At 47.3% G+C, this 14,501-nt stretch overlaps 1 protein-coding gene across 4 annotated transcripts in view; it reads left to right on the top strand.

Moving 5' to 3' along the window:
- The window catches only part of GALNS (galactosamine (N-acetyl)-6-sulfatase), a 46,022-nt gene that overhangs the window by 25,505 nt on the left and 6,016 nt on the right, over positions 1 to 14,501 (top strand). For 3 of the 4 annotated variants that reach the window (XM_068693914.1, XM_068693918.1, XM_068693917.1), the window contains 2 exons: positions 3,730 to 3,851; positions 13,613 to 13,730. In XM_068693914.1, the coding sequence (XP_068550015.1) occupies positions 3,730 to 3,851; positions 13,613 to 13,730 (240 nt within the window). Of the gene's footprint in view, positions 1 to 3,729; positions 3,852 to 5,436; positions 5,631 to 13,612; positions 13,731 to 14,501 lie in introns of those variants that run through there. The other variant, XM_068693916.1, reaches the window with a different exon arrangement.

Raw genomic sequence — 14,501 nt, forward strand, 5'->3', positions numbered from 1 at the left:
TCGTCGAGTCGGAGCGATCTGGGATAGCGCCAGGGTGACGAATTGCCAGAGGGCTGACGTTGACACAAGTGGTGATTCCATCGCCTGGCGGAGAGCCCAAACTGGCAACCGGCTGATATTTGTCTCATGTCTATATTGACATAGCATCTGTGGTCCATTTGCTCTGGAAATTAAAGCATAAGCTGTGCAACCGATTGCCACTAGGTCTTACGAACGGAAAAACAATCCAGGTTACACAATTGCTGGGAAGAAGAGCAGAAAGACGTGCTCGCTGAGAGGTTTACCTGATGTGCAAGAAGGTTTTTTTTATTTTTATTTATATAAAAAAAAAATACTGGAATTTCTCCTACAGCACACAGGTCTGCGCGGTGGTGCAAAGCACTGCCTGTGCGAGAGCTCTGGTGCAGAAGCCGAAATCCTTCTGGTTGCCATCTGATGCTCTTTTATTGGTTCCCGGAGAAGCAGAGCTGATGTGCTTTAGATAGGATCTTCTGGTTTGGCTTTCATGCTTTTATAGCCGAGGAGGAAAGCTCCAAGAAAAGCTTAAACACAGGGTGACCTTTCTACTTTGTTTGATCAGTGTTACTGTAAACATGCAAATTACCTTGGATGGTGTGCAGAGCGAAATATTAGGCATGTGCTTTAACTGGCTATTGATCCCCTGCATATTGTTATTAACAGCCTGCCAAAGAAAGAGCTTTGAGTAAATAATAACGGGCAGAGTGGGGTTTTGTTATCCTGGTGGGCAGGCAGGCGTGCCCACCTACCTCTTTGCTCTTTGCCACGTAACATAACTTTACTTTTGAGGGAAGTTTGCAGTCCTGCTGGCAGTGGTAGAGAAGCTGAGCCAGCCCCTTGCTGGTGTAAATCAGGGCAGTTCCCCTGCTGCCCGTGGAACAAGGTGGCTTTTCTCCAGCTGAGAATTTGGCACATCTGTGTTTACTGGTAAAGCCTGCAGTGTCCTTAGAGGCTATAGGGCATGTCGGGGGAAAAAAAAAAATAAAAAAAAATTAAGGAAGAGCAAGAAATGATTGAAAATGTTGATGTGATTTTAAATGGTCATCTAGTGACCATCACCAACAGGAGGAGACTGCCATCCCTCACCAGGTCTGTTGTCCTCCACCCTTACAGGGGAGCAGAGCTGGTTTCCCTTCTGCCCTGCTGGAGGGCAGCTCCAGTTCTCCCAGTAAAGGGCTTTGGCACATCCCTTCCCCATCTCTCAGCAGCACCCGTGGCCAAATCTGCACGCTTTCCAAGCAACTAGAGGCATTGTCCAGATGCTCCGGAGTGTGGGTTGTCTCATCGTGAAATGCTGCTCACATCTCGGGCAGCTTCAGTGTACACTGGTTTGGCTCCAGAAAATAAAAGCAATCCAGACTCGAGGATCCCAGCCTTGCAGCTTGCTGGTGGAGCTGACTTCTCTTTCCATCCTGAGAACCGAAAAGGCTTTGAGATAAGAATCAGAAGAGAGCAGAGCTTGTGAATGGTAAATTAAATGTTCTTTTCCGTCAAATGGGCAGAAGACCAAGCTCCACCAGCTGAGGCTCAGTGCATTGCTTCCTGGGATGCTGGGCAGTGCCTTGAGAGCAGGGTTATAATTTTATATCTTGTATTTTGCTCGTTTGCCAACGACCGACTAGAAAGCATGTTGAGCTGTCTCTGTCGGTTGGATATTAGCAGCCACGCACTACATAAAAATAATAACGACCTGTTATATTTGTGGAGATGAAGTTGAAAAGCCTCAGAAATTCAAAGCGTGGTTCCAGCAGCGCTCGAGGAGAGTTATTTCTGGGTCACAAAACAGTCGGTTTGGTTATTGCTTTCCCCAGCAGCCTACCTTTGAGCAGGGCATTGGCTGCTGGGGTTCGGGGACAGCTTTTGGCTGGAGGCACCGGGCGAGGAGTCGCAGCACCTTTCGGAGCAGCCCCTGGGACCTGGCCTGGGCCGTGTGCTGGAGCATCAGCCACGGGGAGCAGGAGAGGAAATGCAAACAGAGCAATGGATAAACAAATACCCAGGAGACTGAAATCTTTCAGACTAACGCATTTGCAGCTGAAGAGTATTGTACCAATTAGCAGGCTCTTAATTAAATTGCTTGTTTGATTTGCATCCAAATTATAATTTGGATGTTATGTAGGCTTTGATACCTTTTCATTAACCGTTCCTTTTGGATGAAAAAAAAATAAATCTATTTTTCACTCGGTTTCAGGGGCCTGTGGCATCAGAAGGTGGGAAGGTCAATCATTTTTGTATCCATTTAAAGTCCATTATTGGTTGGTCACTACAACCTATCAAGCAACTCTCTTATTTTTCCAGTCAGTGAGTCAGGAATCTATAGCTGTGTGCAGATAAATGGGATTTTATGGGCTTCTAACCTCCTTGCTTTATTGAAAAGCAGAATATTAACTGCTCCACTGCCCAGCTGTCCATTAAAAACACGGGATATTTTTAGAAAATTGTTTGCCAATCAAATCCTACCCACATCTGTAGAGAGCCTTTCAGTTTGTTTGTTTTATAAGCAAATCCTGCAGCTGCTTTCCCACCTCCATTGAAATATTCCCACTTACCTTCTCTCCACGCCTCTGTCCGTGTCTCGGGGCATTTTGAGGCATTGTGAGGGCGCAGCGTGGCAGCTGGAATTGTAAAAACCGAGCTTTAACAAGTCCGCTCGGTGCTAGCCCGTGCCGGTCTGCGGGGCCCCCTGCTTTATTTTCTGTTCAGTGAAATGAGCGTTTTACATTTTTTGCACTTCCCAGGGCTAAACGAGCTCTGTTCGCCCCCCCAGCCCAGGCTCGGGGTTATTAGGGAGCTTGGCATCTGGCTAATCACCCGCTGGAGCTGGGGAGACGCAGCCTGGCGAGGCGTGCGAGGGCAGATCTGCATCTGCTCCTGGATCTGGGAGCAGACAGCTCGCTCTGTCCCTCAGCAGCCACCCAGCACTTGAACCTGTTGCTGCTGGCAAGCAGCGAGCCCCAGCCCTTGCGCCCTTCGTGCTGCTGCTGCTGGGGAAGTCGCAGCCTCTCACCCTGCAGACTTAAATGTTAGCAGCAGGAATCTCTCCTCCAGGCAGAACGGGGCTCTTTCAGCACAGCTCTCGATCCCAGGTGAGCACCACCAGCTTTGAGATGCTGCAAATCAGGTCAACAAATGCACTCGTTTCTTTAAAATTAACCAATTTTCTCTGCTCTTCAGTGAAGCAGATCCTTCAGGCCTGATGGCATGGCAGGTTTTCAGGGAGGCTGGTGGGTGCCCACTGCCTCTCAGGGTGATGCCCCTCGGTTTGGGCAGATCTTTCCCCTGGGAAACTGCTGCTTTTTGGTGAGAATTGCCCCGTGACCTGAATCCCTGTTTATTTCCAAGCCATGGAAAACCAAAGAGAGGAGATGCTTTCCCCATGAAAAATTCTTATGATTAAATGGTTTTGTGTTTTTCGTCTTCTGTTGTGCCGTTTCATTTTAATGAATATTTTATAGAGATCACTTTTTTTATAAGGCAAAACTGTAAGGCCTGCTTCAGCTTTTACATCAGTACAGTGCCAATGTTGTCACCTTGTTTTACCTCATCAGATCAGAGTATGTTTTGGACACTGTAGTGGACTCTCTAGGTTTAAACCAATTCTGGGGATTGTGGCTGTGTTGGAGCAAGAAGCTGAAGAAAGCAGCACCAGCTAAAACGTTGCTCCCTCACCTGCTTCACCCCTGATGACCTCTTTTCTCCTCTTCACTGCAGGGCATTGATTTCTGCCCTGGGCAGAACGTCTCTGGAGTGACAACGCACACACAGGAGGAGCACACCACGCTGCCGCTGCTCTTCCATCTGGGGAGGGACCCTGGAGAGAAGTACCCATTAAGGTGAGCAGTTAACAAAGATGTGCAAACCCTCAGCACCATCAGCCTTTGCTTTATGTGATTCGTTTGCCTCGATAGCTGGTTTGTACAATCTGCTTGAAAACCGTCCCAAAAAGCTGTCGCTGGTGAGAACAGGAAATAAAAAGGACCAAATATTTTCAGTTGGGCGAGCTTAGATGGATGTGCACATGTCCGTGGCTCCGCTTGTGAGTCTTGTTCTGTGTCCTAACACCCCTGATGGAGAAGCCAAAACGTTTGCTTTTGGATAGAACAGAGGAACTAAGTGAAGGGCAGGTGTGGAACGAAGCAGTGGTGAGGAGTACGTGCACTGGAGCTTGTCTCCTGCAATTCCCAGTGTGTTTTGGGGCTGGGGAAGAAGCATCTAGTGATCTTTCTTGCCATGGTGTTTTTTCTACACGCTGCGTTGGAATCTGGGCAGGCAAATTGGGTAATCTTCCAATTTCCTAGCCCCTGCTAGAGGAGCTTCTCCAGAGCGTCTTTGCAAGAGGACTTTCTGCCCAATCCTTTTCCCTCTCTGGACTCTCCTGGCTATCTAAATCCATTTTCCTATAAGCCTACTATTGTAATATTTATCTCCAGCACACACCATGCCCTGAGAGATTTCTGTACGGATTTATGTAGCCATCAGCTGGCGCAGTCCACACATCAATCCGGCATCTCCAAAATAGCTGCCAAGGTGTCCCCACCTCCCTCCCACCTTCTGCTGGCTTCACTTTTACCCTCTGGCAGAACAAGATGCAGCCAGAGGCCTTCAGCCTCGTCCCTCGCTAGTGGCCCTGCCTCAGGGAATGTGGAAATAAATAAAGGGAAAACCAGTGCTGCTCTGCCTGCCTGTGCAGAAAGGGTTTTGTGCAGCAGCTTTACCAGAGAGATGTTTTCGGAGCTGACAGGGCTGCAATTACTCAACTGTTTTAAATAATTGAGTGGATAGACTCGCTCCATTACTTCCAAAAGAACTGAGCCTGTGCTGTCCACTAAGTGTTTTCACTGGAGAGAGAAGGGGAGGAAAAATATTTTCACTTCTCTCTCACTTAACAGACGAGCACCCTAGAGGTACATTATACAGCGTATAAAGCTCTTCAGAAGCCCAGCACGTTAGCTCTTGCTTTCTATTGCATTTCAGCACTAATGAATAAAGCAACTCTGCAGCTCCTGTGTTTTAAATTCAGCTCAGTGAAATGATGCTACTGGGTTGAGATTCCAGATGAGATGATGCTCTATTCAGTTTAACAGCTATTTTATTTTAGGAAGATGGATGGATAGAGAAAGACCTCTTTTTCCTAAAATCAAACGAATGGTAGCGTTAAGTAAACTGTAGTTTCTCTTATTTGCGTACTCTCAAATTCTCCCAAATGTGAGGGAGAGGAGATCTTGCTTAAAGGGTGTTTGCAGGACACACGCTTCCCTCTTATTAGCTGTTCCTTACAGCCACCGTGGGCTGAGCATTGAAATAAATTCCAGTGTTATATCTGCAGTCACTTCTTATATAGCTTCATTGATTTTTTTTTTTATTATTATTTTTTTGGACACTCAAAGCTGTTTCCTTGATTGAATTTTTTTTACCAAGATGAATACACGATTGTGGAGAGCTGCGATGTTGTTTAATATACAGACCGTAATAGAAAGCTTCTTCTAGTAAATGAATCTTCCTTTCTGCAGCACGTTATGTTGCTATTGTCTCCTCTCTGGTCACAGTGGAAAACTCATGGGAAGTGGATCTCCTATATCCAAGGCGGTAATTAAATTATCCTCATTTGTGGAGCTGTTTCTGTTGTGTATTTTTATTTAGCTTAATTATCCCCCTTGGCAGCCAGCCTGTTGGGAGTCCCGACACTGATGTTTCTCAGAAGGGAATCCAGCGTTCCCCTCCAAGCATGTATCTGTCTGTCCGTACACGCTGGCTGTTTTCGGATCGCTTCAGCTCCAGCCTGAGGTTTTTGTGTCTTCGCAGTCCACGTTGGCCCCGCTCCTCCCTTCGTCCTCAGGCAGCCGTGGAGGAACAGGCTGTATCGTACAGCTCTTCCACCAGCGTGGCTCCTCTGGAGAGTCATTATGTTGCCAAAGCATTTAGGAAAAATTGTGTCACATCCCTGATTTCTTGGTACCTTTCTCTCTTCTATTTAATTTACTTTTACTGCTTTGCCTCGTGAAATCCACGCTGGGTTTCGTTATTTTATTTTTGCTGCTGTTCTGAAGGCTGGGAAGAGGCAGCACGGTACACTGATTTCCTCTGTTTCTCTGTCTGCTTTCAATCATTTATTTATTTATTTATTCCTTATTTTAGTGCTACCTTTCCTTCTCCCTAAGATGATTTTAGTCATCTGTTATGTCTCTTGGCACAGGGTCGCATGCAAAACCACCCGTAAAGAGGTTTCGTTGCTTCAGCTGCAGGACAGGTGTCTCACACACCTCCAAAGAGATTCTGGTGCTGATATATTTGGGCTCCTTTTAGGATTTTAGGAGATCTCAGAGCCAGGGCATCCTGGAAATCAATCAGATCAGTCAGCTGTGGCGATGCTCTTGGCTTACACTCAAGCAATCTCATTTGAAAAGGCTTTGGGTCATGACACCAGGTACCTTGTGGCTTTTTCAAGGCTTTGATTTCAGTTCATCTCCGAAGGTGGGGATTAGCTTTTTCAGTCTTTCCTGGAGAACTAAAGGGATCGCTGCAGATTCAAGCCCTTTGAGATCTAGGGACAACACGTCAAGTTCTCAGTTCTCTGGGTCTCGTGGTGAAGCAGGACAAGTCCTTCCTCTTCCTGACGCAGCTTGCTGGATTTCCTGGAGTTTGCCTGGAAACGTTATCAGCAAAAGCTTCTCTCCCCCAGGAGCACTTTTCATATGGTGGAAAAAAATGGTCAGGCAATTACAGGCAGCCCCTGTCATCATGTTGAGGACGCGTCTGGCAGGCCGGGGCCATATGGCACCCTGCTCTTCTGTTCCTTGACGTGGAAGATCGTGCACGCATCCCTGTGCATGTCTCTTCCTTCCTGCTACTGCCCCTCTGTTTTGGGCTGGATCACCTCCAGCATCTCGGCTGCTGCCAAGGGGCATAATTGTGTTGGTCCCCGTTGCCTCGAAAAGATAATTGCTGACATTTCTCTGCCTGGTTTGGGACTTCACCCCGGCAGCCCAACAGCTCCACCAGCTTTGCGTGTGGTTAGTCGGAGCTCACAGCAGTGCCAGGAGCACGTTATGAATTCTCACGCTGCCTGAGCTTGCCCAAGGCATATTCACATCAGCACCTCAGTGTCTGCATGGGGCAGGATCCCTGTCCTGGAGCTGACCTTCAGGACTCCCGTGTGCACCATCAGCATCAGAGACATCCACTACCAAGCTTTTATCCCCCTCTCTTCTGCAAGGAGAAGGAATCTTCTGATAATTGTGGGGTTCTGGAGGTGAGAGGAGCTTGGCAAGCTCTACGTTTGTATGGCTGCAGGATGAGGTAGGGCACGAACACGTCTACAGGTACTGATAAGGCAAAAATTGACATCTGGAGAGGTACCTGGAATAAGAACACCTGCAATCTGAAGGTATATGTGGGCAGTCTGTTTCAAAGAAGGGTGGTTACTGGTAAATAATCTTTCTTTTGGTTGCCAGACATGATAATGTAACTCTTATATAAGTAAGCTACCTTGTTATCTAGTCCTTGTCTAGAGAGAAGTGAACTTTGTGTGTCTTGTCATCCAGGAGATTGACTAGATCTGTGTAGGCTGTGTGATAGAAGGTTTTTTTTTGCTTGTTTGTTGTGTAAGCTCTCAACTTTTAAATCTAAATGAGATTGTGCGTTAAGCACCACACAAAGCAGAAGTGTTTCTGTAAGCCTAAGCAGTATTTTGCTTCTTCCCTAGACGCAGTGTTTGTTTGGTTTTCTCTTCGTATGAAAGCACTCCAGCTGTGGGGTGCCTCTGGTACCAGATTTATCGGAATGCAGGGCTAAAAGATCTGATCACTGCCTTTCTTCACCAAAGTCTGTTACGTTCAGGGGATTGTGTGGCCCCTAAATAACACACAGGGAATTTGTTTCTCCATCCAACCTGTATTTGAGAAATTCAGTCAAATTACCTGTTGGTAGCTTCACAACCAGTTGCCAGCTTTACTACCCACGTCAAATATTGTTGGTTTTATACACTTTTAGTAAAATACTCCGTGCCAGTCAGGAAGAGCACAAGCAATAATAGCTAGCAAAATCTGGCATGGCTAAAAATACAGTTACCAAAAGACACCACACGAACGGAAGGACAAAGTGCAGTTTGGGTCAGACTCCGAAGCTGCCAAAGGAGCTCATAACAGAAACCTCTGAAATCGTCAGTTTGCACCAGAGGTACAAAACAAAGCCTTGATAACAATTAAGTGCAGCTCACGCCTTGCCGGTACTCCAGGTTAATAGCGACTTCTGCTTTGAACTATTGGCTCTGCTCAGAACCGAGTTTAATAAATTGTGAATGTCAAAATACCTATATTTTACTTAGGGCAATAGATTTTACTATTATGGAGAGAAAAAAAAATGGAAGCGATAAGGCTTGGTTGATGAACATAATGATTTTAGAACACATTAATTAACAAAAGAGCTCACAAGTGCCTGTTTTGAGCAGATGGAAAATCCTGAAAATCATCAGAGAGGTAATTGCACTGGTTATGGAACCAGAAAAGACGGGGAGAAGCTCCTGAAGGGAAGCTAAAGGGGAAAGGATCTGATAGGAAAGCTGCCAGTCTCACCTTACCCATCAGGGCAGAAACCTCTCTGTTGAGAAAAGAGAGAGAAGGTGCAAAACAGGAGGAAAAAAAAAAAAAAAAAAGTGTAACAAAGCCGGAATTTTGCCCAGGGGAGATGCTGACTCCTCATCTTGTTGAAAACAGAAGGAAATGGCAACAGCTGCATTGCAGGAGCGAATTCACTGCTGCCACAGGAGAGGTGGCTTCGAGGAGAACTACAACTGTGGAAACCGTGGGGAACGGTGGATAAAAAACCTCAGCAATGATCCTGCTGTCCGGTGCCTTACAGCATGGGCTGCCCTGTGCTTTTCTATTTGATTCCTTTTCGTTTTTTCTGTGGCTTTGATTCTCTCCACGTTGCCATGTTCTGGAGTCCTAAACCTGTTGTCTGTGTCATCTATTGTACAGACTTTTCATTCCAGATAAATTTAATAACAGAAAAGAGGAGCAGAGGAAGACTGAGTAATGGGACAAGATCAAAACTTGGATACCGTATTGCGGAGCAGCCTCACAGCACTGATAACAGATAAAACCAAATTACCTGAGCCTGGGCATGAGTATTTCACAATTAAAAACCAGAGTTTAATTAAAATAATTCAGTGTAGAAGGAATTAAAATACACAAATCGTTAGCCAAGTTTTGTGCTCTGCCCTGACTTCACGTCAATCTGAAAATCTGCAAATCCGAAAGCTGCTGTTGAGATTTCAGTGAATTGCCCTGCAAAATAACCACAGGTACGTTCTTCTGAATAATAACGTGGTTCTGTCACTGCCGGGGCCGAGATACGGTGTTGTGCCCCTATCTGAATCATCAGGAAGAGCTAGAAATTAATACATCAAGATCTAGATTTAAAAAATGCTGAAAGCGCTCTTTGATTTCCTGTGGTTTGGGTGGATTCATTAGGTGGAGAATCGCCCTGTCCTCCTCCTCCTCGCAGCTCAGGATGTCAGAAGACCTAAAGGCAGAGGACTGGGACGCTGCTTCGACACCGGAATCAGGGTGTCAGACAAACCCTTCTCCTTCCAAACCCGAATTTCACCGGAGGGCACGGTGGGGTTAATAGGCGAGCAGGTTACACTCGGAGCTGTTTGGCGAGGGAGGAGATGGGAGCAGATTGCCAAGGCACAATTACACTAAATGAACTAAGCGCAGGCCACACCTGTGCCTGGGACCCCGTGCTCTCCATCCAGCCCTGATTGGCTCTCCAGAGACTTCCCGGAGGTAAAGTGTCAATTAGTGTAATGACCCTGGACTTTGTCCACCCCGCGCGCTCATTCTGAGCGTGGAATAATTCTGTGTGCGCTGGGGGATCTCTTTGAGCAAACTCCTCACAACGCCACCTGCTCACCCGCGCTGCTGCGCTCTCATTCTTGCAGTGATATTCCCAGCTCTCCTTCCGCAGGATTGTCGAGCTCAAATAGAAAACGCGGCGTGCCCTGGAGGCAGCGAGGTCTGGATCCTCGCTCAGGCAATAATGCCTGAACACCTGTACAGAGAATTTTATCTTTTCTTGTCGTGGAGAATGCAGCAAGCCCTGCCCTTGCAGTTCGTATGCACTCAAGGAAAGGATGGGGCTCTGGTGTAAGAAGAGGAGAGGTTCTCGTCTCCATTAACAACTCAGACTGATTACCATGAAGCAATTATCCCCATCTTACATGCAGATTAAAGGCGTTCTTCCCCTGCAGATTTTGTCGTGAAACGCATTTCTTTCATAGGGCTGGAGACAGCTTTAACCCACTGCACGCAGTCAGGAAATAATTCACAGAACATTGCGTGAATGTTGGGGCTTGTGAGGATTTGTGGAGCTCAACAGCTTGGTCTGAGCAAGATCTGAGCTCCTCAGAGTGAGGAATGGGGACTCTCCAAGTGCTGTGACCCTTCAACAGCAAAAAAAAGCCACCAGCACTGTTTCGTCTCGATGCTGGCTCCGGTGTCACTGCAAATTCAAGCCTCGGGTGAGTGCCATCCTGCAGGAATCGGAGACCAGACGTGCCTCTAGGTGAGAGGCACAGCTCCTGTGATTAACTGAGCCATCTGAAGCCAATTTTTGGTGATCTCCCAGCCTTGAATGACACCTTACGGCACACTCTGTCACCGCTGTGTACTCGGACACCAGGAAGACAGCTGCAATCGGATACGTTTTAAGCTAGTGTCAACAGGTTTAGTCAGCTTAAGAGCACGTTAAGCCCTGCTGAGACAAGGTTTATAGGTTAGCAGTGTGACTCGGAGCATAATCTATACATGTTCTTTAGCTTGAGCCAGCTTTGTGCTTATGTGAGAAGTGCAAGTCTTTTCTACGTGCCAAGCCATTTCCAGCATGCTTTGGGGAAGTCATTCAGCCTATGCTAAATGCTCAAATAATCTACGAGTGGAGGAGCTGCAGGGGAGAGCAGTTCAAAACCACCAGGAGCTGAGGTTAGGCCAAGATTTCCTGTCGCTGCTGAGCTGGCTGAAACAGCCAGGAGCATCCCCAACACAGGAATTAAAGCAAGAGGCTGATTTAAATGACGTGAGCCTACTTTGTTATGCTGCAGCCTTCACGTGGCTTAGGTTGCTAATGAGCAACAATGCTGTGGATAAATGCGGTATTCAAGATTACAGCAAAAAGATTATATATATTTTTTTTTTTGCACTGCAACAGGACTGGCATATTTGGAGCAAAAACCAGCAGTCATGACAACATGTTGTTTATCGTTCATCCAGACCACAGCTGTGTTTTCCAGTGGTCTGTCCAGATTACAGCTAATTTGGACTCGTATGTATGAAAAGCCCTTTCGAAGGATGAAATTGGGCTCTTTAGCACTTAAATATTTGCAAAGATGCTGTGGAGCTTAATTAGTTAGCAGCAACACTATCTTACGGGTCCACTTCCAAAAGAAGATCTTAAACGCTGGAGAGATGACACGAGTATGTGACAAAAATAAACACGTTAGGTGGCTACAAGAGCAACAGCAGAAGGCATTAACTGATCAGATATCTGTTAGACTCTAACAATTGATTGAAGTCTGTATTAATTCACATTAATCCTTAATACGAGGATTTTAATGAAGTGTGATTAGCTAGGGCTTGGAAGAGCTTCCCAACCCCGAAACAGTAAGTGCGTTAGAAAATCTGAAAACGCTGCAGCACGCGTGTCTCCCTAAGCCACGTTTTGTCACCGTTTACATCCCTCGACCATGTAGGCTCTGAAATAAAGCCCGTGACACCCCCGTTTCCTCCGGTCTCAGCAGAGCAGGCTGCAGCTCCCATGTCCAACACGCTGCGTGCACCCCTGGTACTCGCCCTGATTTTGGGTACGCTCCCTCGGCGTGCCTGCCTTTGTTGCCTTTTCTCTTTGCACGCAGGCTCTCCCCTGTTGGCCATCCTCTGTGTGTCACCAAGGGTTAGCTCGAAATGCTCTCCGCCTCTTTGAAGGATCTGTTTTGATTTTTTTTTTTTTCCCAAGCGTGCTGCTGCGCTGGCAATCCTGCACGTCTGAAATGCGAGCGCAGGGCTGCCAGATCAAATCTTGCCGAGCTGAAAGGCCACTGTGCCACCAGGATGCAACGCTCCCACCTCGCTGAGCCAAGCCACTGCTGCCTCGAGTGTCCTCAGCAAGGGCGTGAGTCACAGATGGTCTTTGGCAGCTCCCAAACTTCTGCAGCCCTCCTTTTTTCAGCTGCCTGCCGTGGGAGCTGAGGTATGGGATGCACGGGAAGAGGAGCGCGCAAATTCGGGAGCTTCGCAGCAGGAATCTTTTAGGGTGATCCACGGGGATCTGATCCTGGTGATCGCCTCTCCACCAGGATCCGGCCAGCTGGGTGTGAGAGCAACAGCTTCGTTTGCTCGAGCTTGTCATTTCCAATTCCCTTCCGCTTCTCTATCAGCAAAGCTCAGGCCCATCCCCGCAATCAGCTTCTCCCTGGATGGCTGCCGAGATGCGATATTTATAGGGCTTACTGGAAACTGTTGGCACATTACTGGGCTTCGAAATGTGATTGTTTTTTAAAGAAGGAAATTAGCCGGAGTATGGGGCTGGTGGCCAGCTTGGACTGGAAGCAAAGGGAGCCTGAGGTCAGGACCAGGCTGCATTGTTCCTCTTTTATCTTCAGAAGCAATTTGCCGCTCTCTGTTTTTGAAGTGGCTCCGAACGTGATGGGCAAAATGAGATCATTGGGTAGCCGGCCTCCGTTTTAGGAATACTTGAAATATGAGCGGAGTACACCCCGAACTGCTTAGACAAGTGCCTACCGGGGTAAGAGTTTGGATACAAATCTGGTAATTTATAACGTGGTATGAGGGCTTGGAGCATGACAGATGGGTCCCAGCTTGGAATAATAAAGCCCAAATGGAAGAATGTAGAGGGGCAGAACCCCGGGGTGGATGTTGCGAAACGGAGGAGGTATTCTTGTCTTGGACAAGTAACTTCTATTCTTCTCCATCTTCCTGTTTGCATAACGTTAGTTCTTTTTACTCGGTGATTGTGAAGTTTTACTGGCTAATGGGTGGTTGCGTTTGAAAGCCTTTGCTTAAGAGCACTCTTGAAAAACCAAGTATTGACATTGACTCCCTTCCCTAAATGCTTCCGTGCTACAGAAAAGCCCTCGAAAGAGTGTGGAGGGTGAAAACATCCAGAACTGGGTGACCTCACACGTGGCACAACCCCAACACCCTTCCTTGCTAATGGCATCCCCTAGGGAATCAGGCATTTGGGGCCGTGGGGCAGGCAGATTTCCAAGCTGAAACCCCAGGCTGATGATCCGCGGGGAGCCACGTGCCTCTGTGCTGTGCTCCCCCGGGCTGGGCAGCTCAGCCCCGCAGCCTCCAAGCCCAGCCAGGATGGATTTTGCCAGCTCAGATGCTTCATTCCCCCACGGACCCGTGGGCGGTTAGCGTCGGCTGCGTGTTTACAGGCTCTCCCCCTTTGCTATGGCCCAGAAAAAGGCTGACGTAGCTGAGTGGTGTGGACGCTTTAACAATGCTCTGTCTCCAAACAGTTGCATTCTGGAAGCCCCGCTAATAACTTCCATCATTTGCTCACGTTCTAGTTTTGCCAGTGAAGAATACCAAGGAGTTATGGAGCGCATCTCTGCCGTGGTGCAGCAGCACAAGGAGACCATGGTGCCAGGAGTGCCACAGCTCAACGTGTGCGACAAAGCCGTCATGGTGAGTAGCTAAAACATCCAAAAAAAATCTCATCTTAAGCTATATTTTGCATTTAAAAACGTCACCTGAGGTTGGGAAGGGATGAAGAAGGAGGCTGTCCTTGCACAGAGGGGAGGGATGGGCAGTGTCTGCTAAATCCATCAGCACGCCGTGATAAACTGTGACTTCCTTGGAGATATCGCAGCATGGACAACTGCAGATACTTCTCCCTTCTAGTCCCCCCTCTGCAAATCTCACAAGTCCTCTACATTTCGAGTGGTGGGACTGAGACAGAGCCTCCTGTCTTTTTTTTTGTGCTGTATCAGCGAGTATCTTTGGTGTAGCTCAGTCCTCTCCAAGTCCACCTGTGCCTGTCTTTTCCCAAGTCCTTCTGGCTTGAAGCAGGCCAAAAGTGTTTGCAGTTCTGCAGTCCAGTTTGAATTAAACACTGGAAAGTCACAGTTTAGCTTTCCTATCAAACGCCACTCGCTTTGTTGTGGACCTGGAAAAAACCTGGCTGGTCCATAGGAGATAAAGCTGTCGGATGACAAGAGGTTGTGTAGTTTTAAGGGGATGTGCCTGTAAAGACTGACACCAAATAGTAACAGGCTTCCTGACACCGAAATAATCTCCTCAAACAAACAGTGAGTACCGGCTGCTTGGGGTCTGTCTCCAGACAGATAGAAAAGTGCAAAATGTGGAGCTGTCTGTTCAGTAAGAAGGCAAGGATCTTTTTTAGTTCAGTAACATCTTTTATTTTTGGATGTTAAGCAGCAAAAAAGATTTGAAGTA

Source organism: Anas acuta, chromosome 10 (assembly GCF_963932015.1).
Source record: "Anas acuta chromosome 10, bAnaAcu1.1, whole genome shotgun sequence".
Classification (NCBI taxonomy): Eukaryota; Metazoa; Chordata; class Aves; order Anseriformes; family Anatidae; genus Anas; species Anas acuta.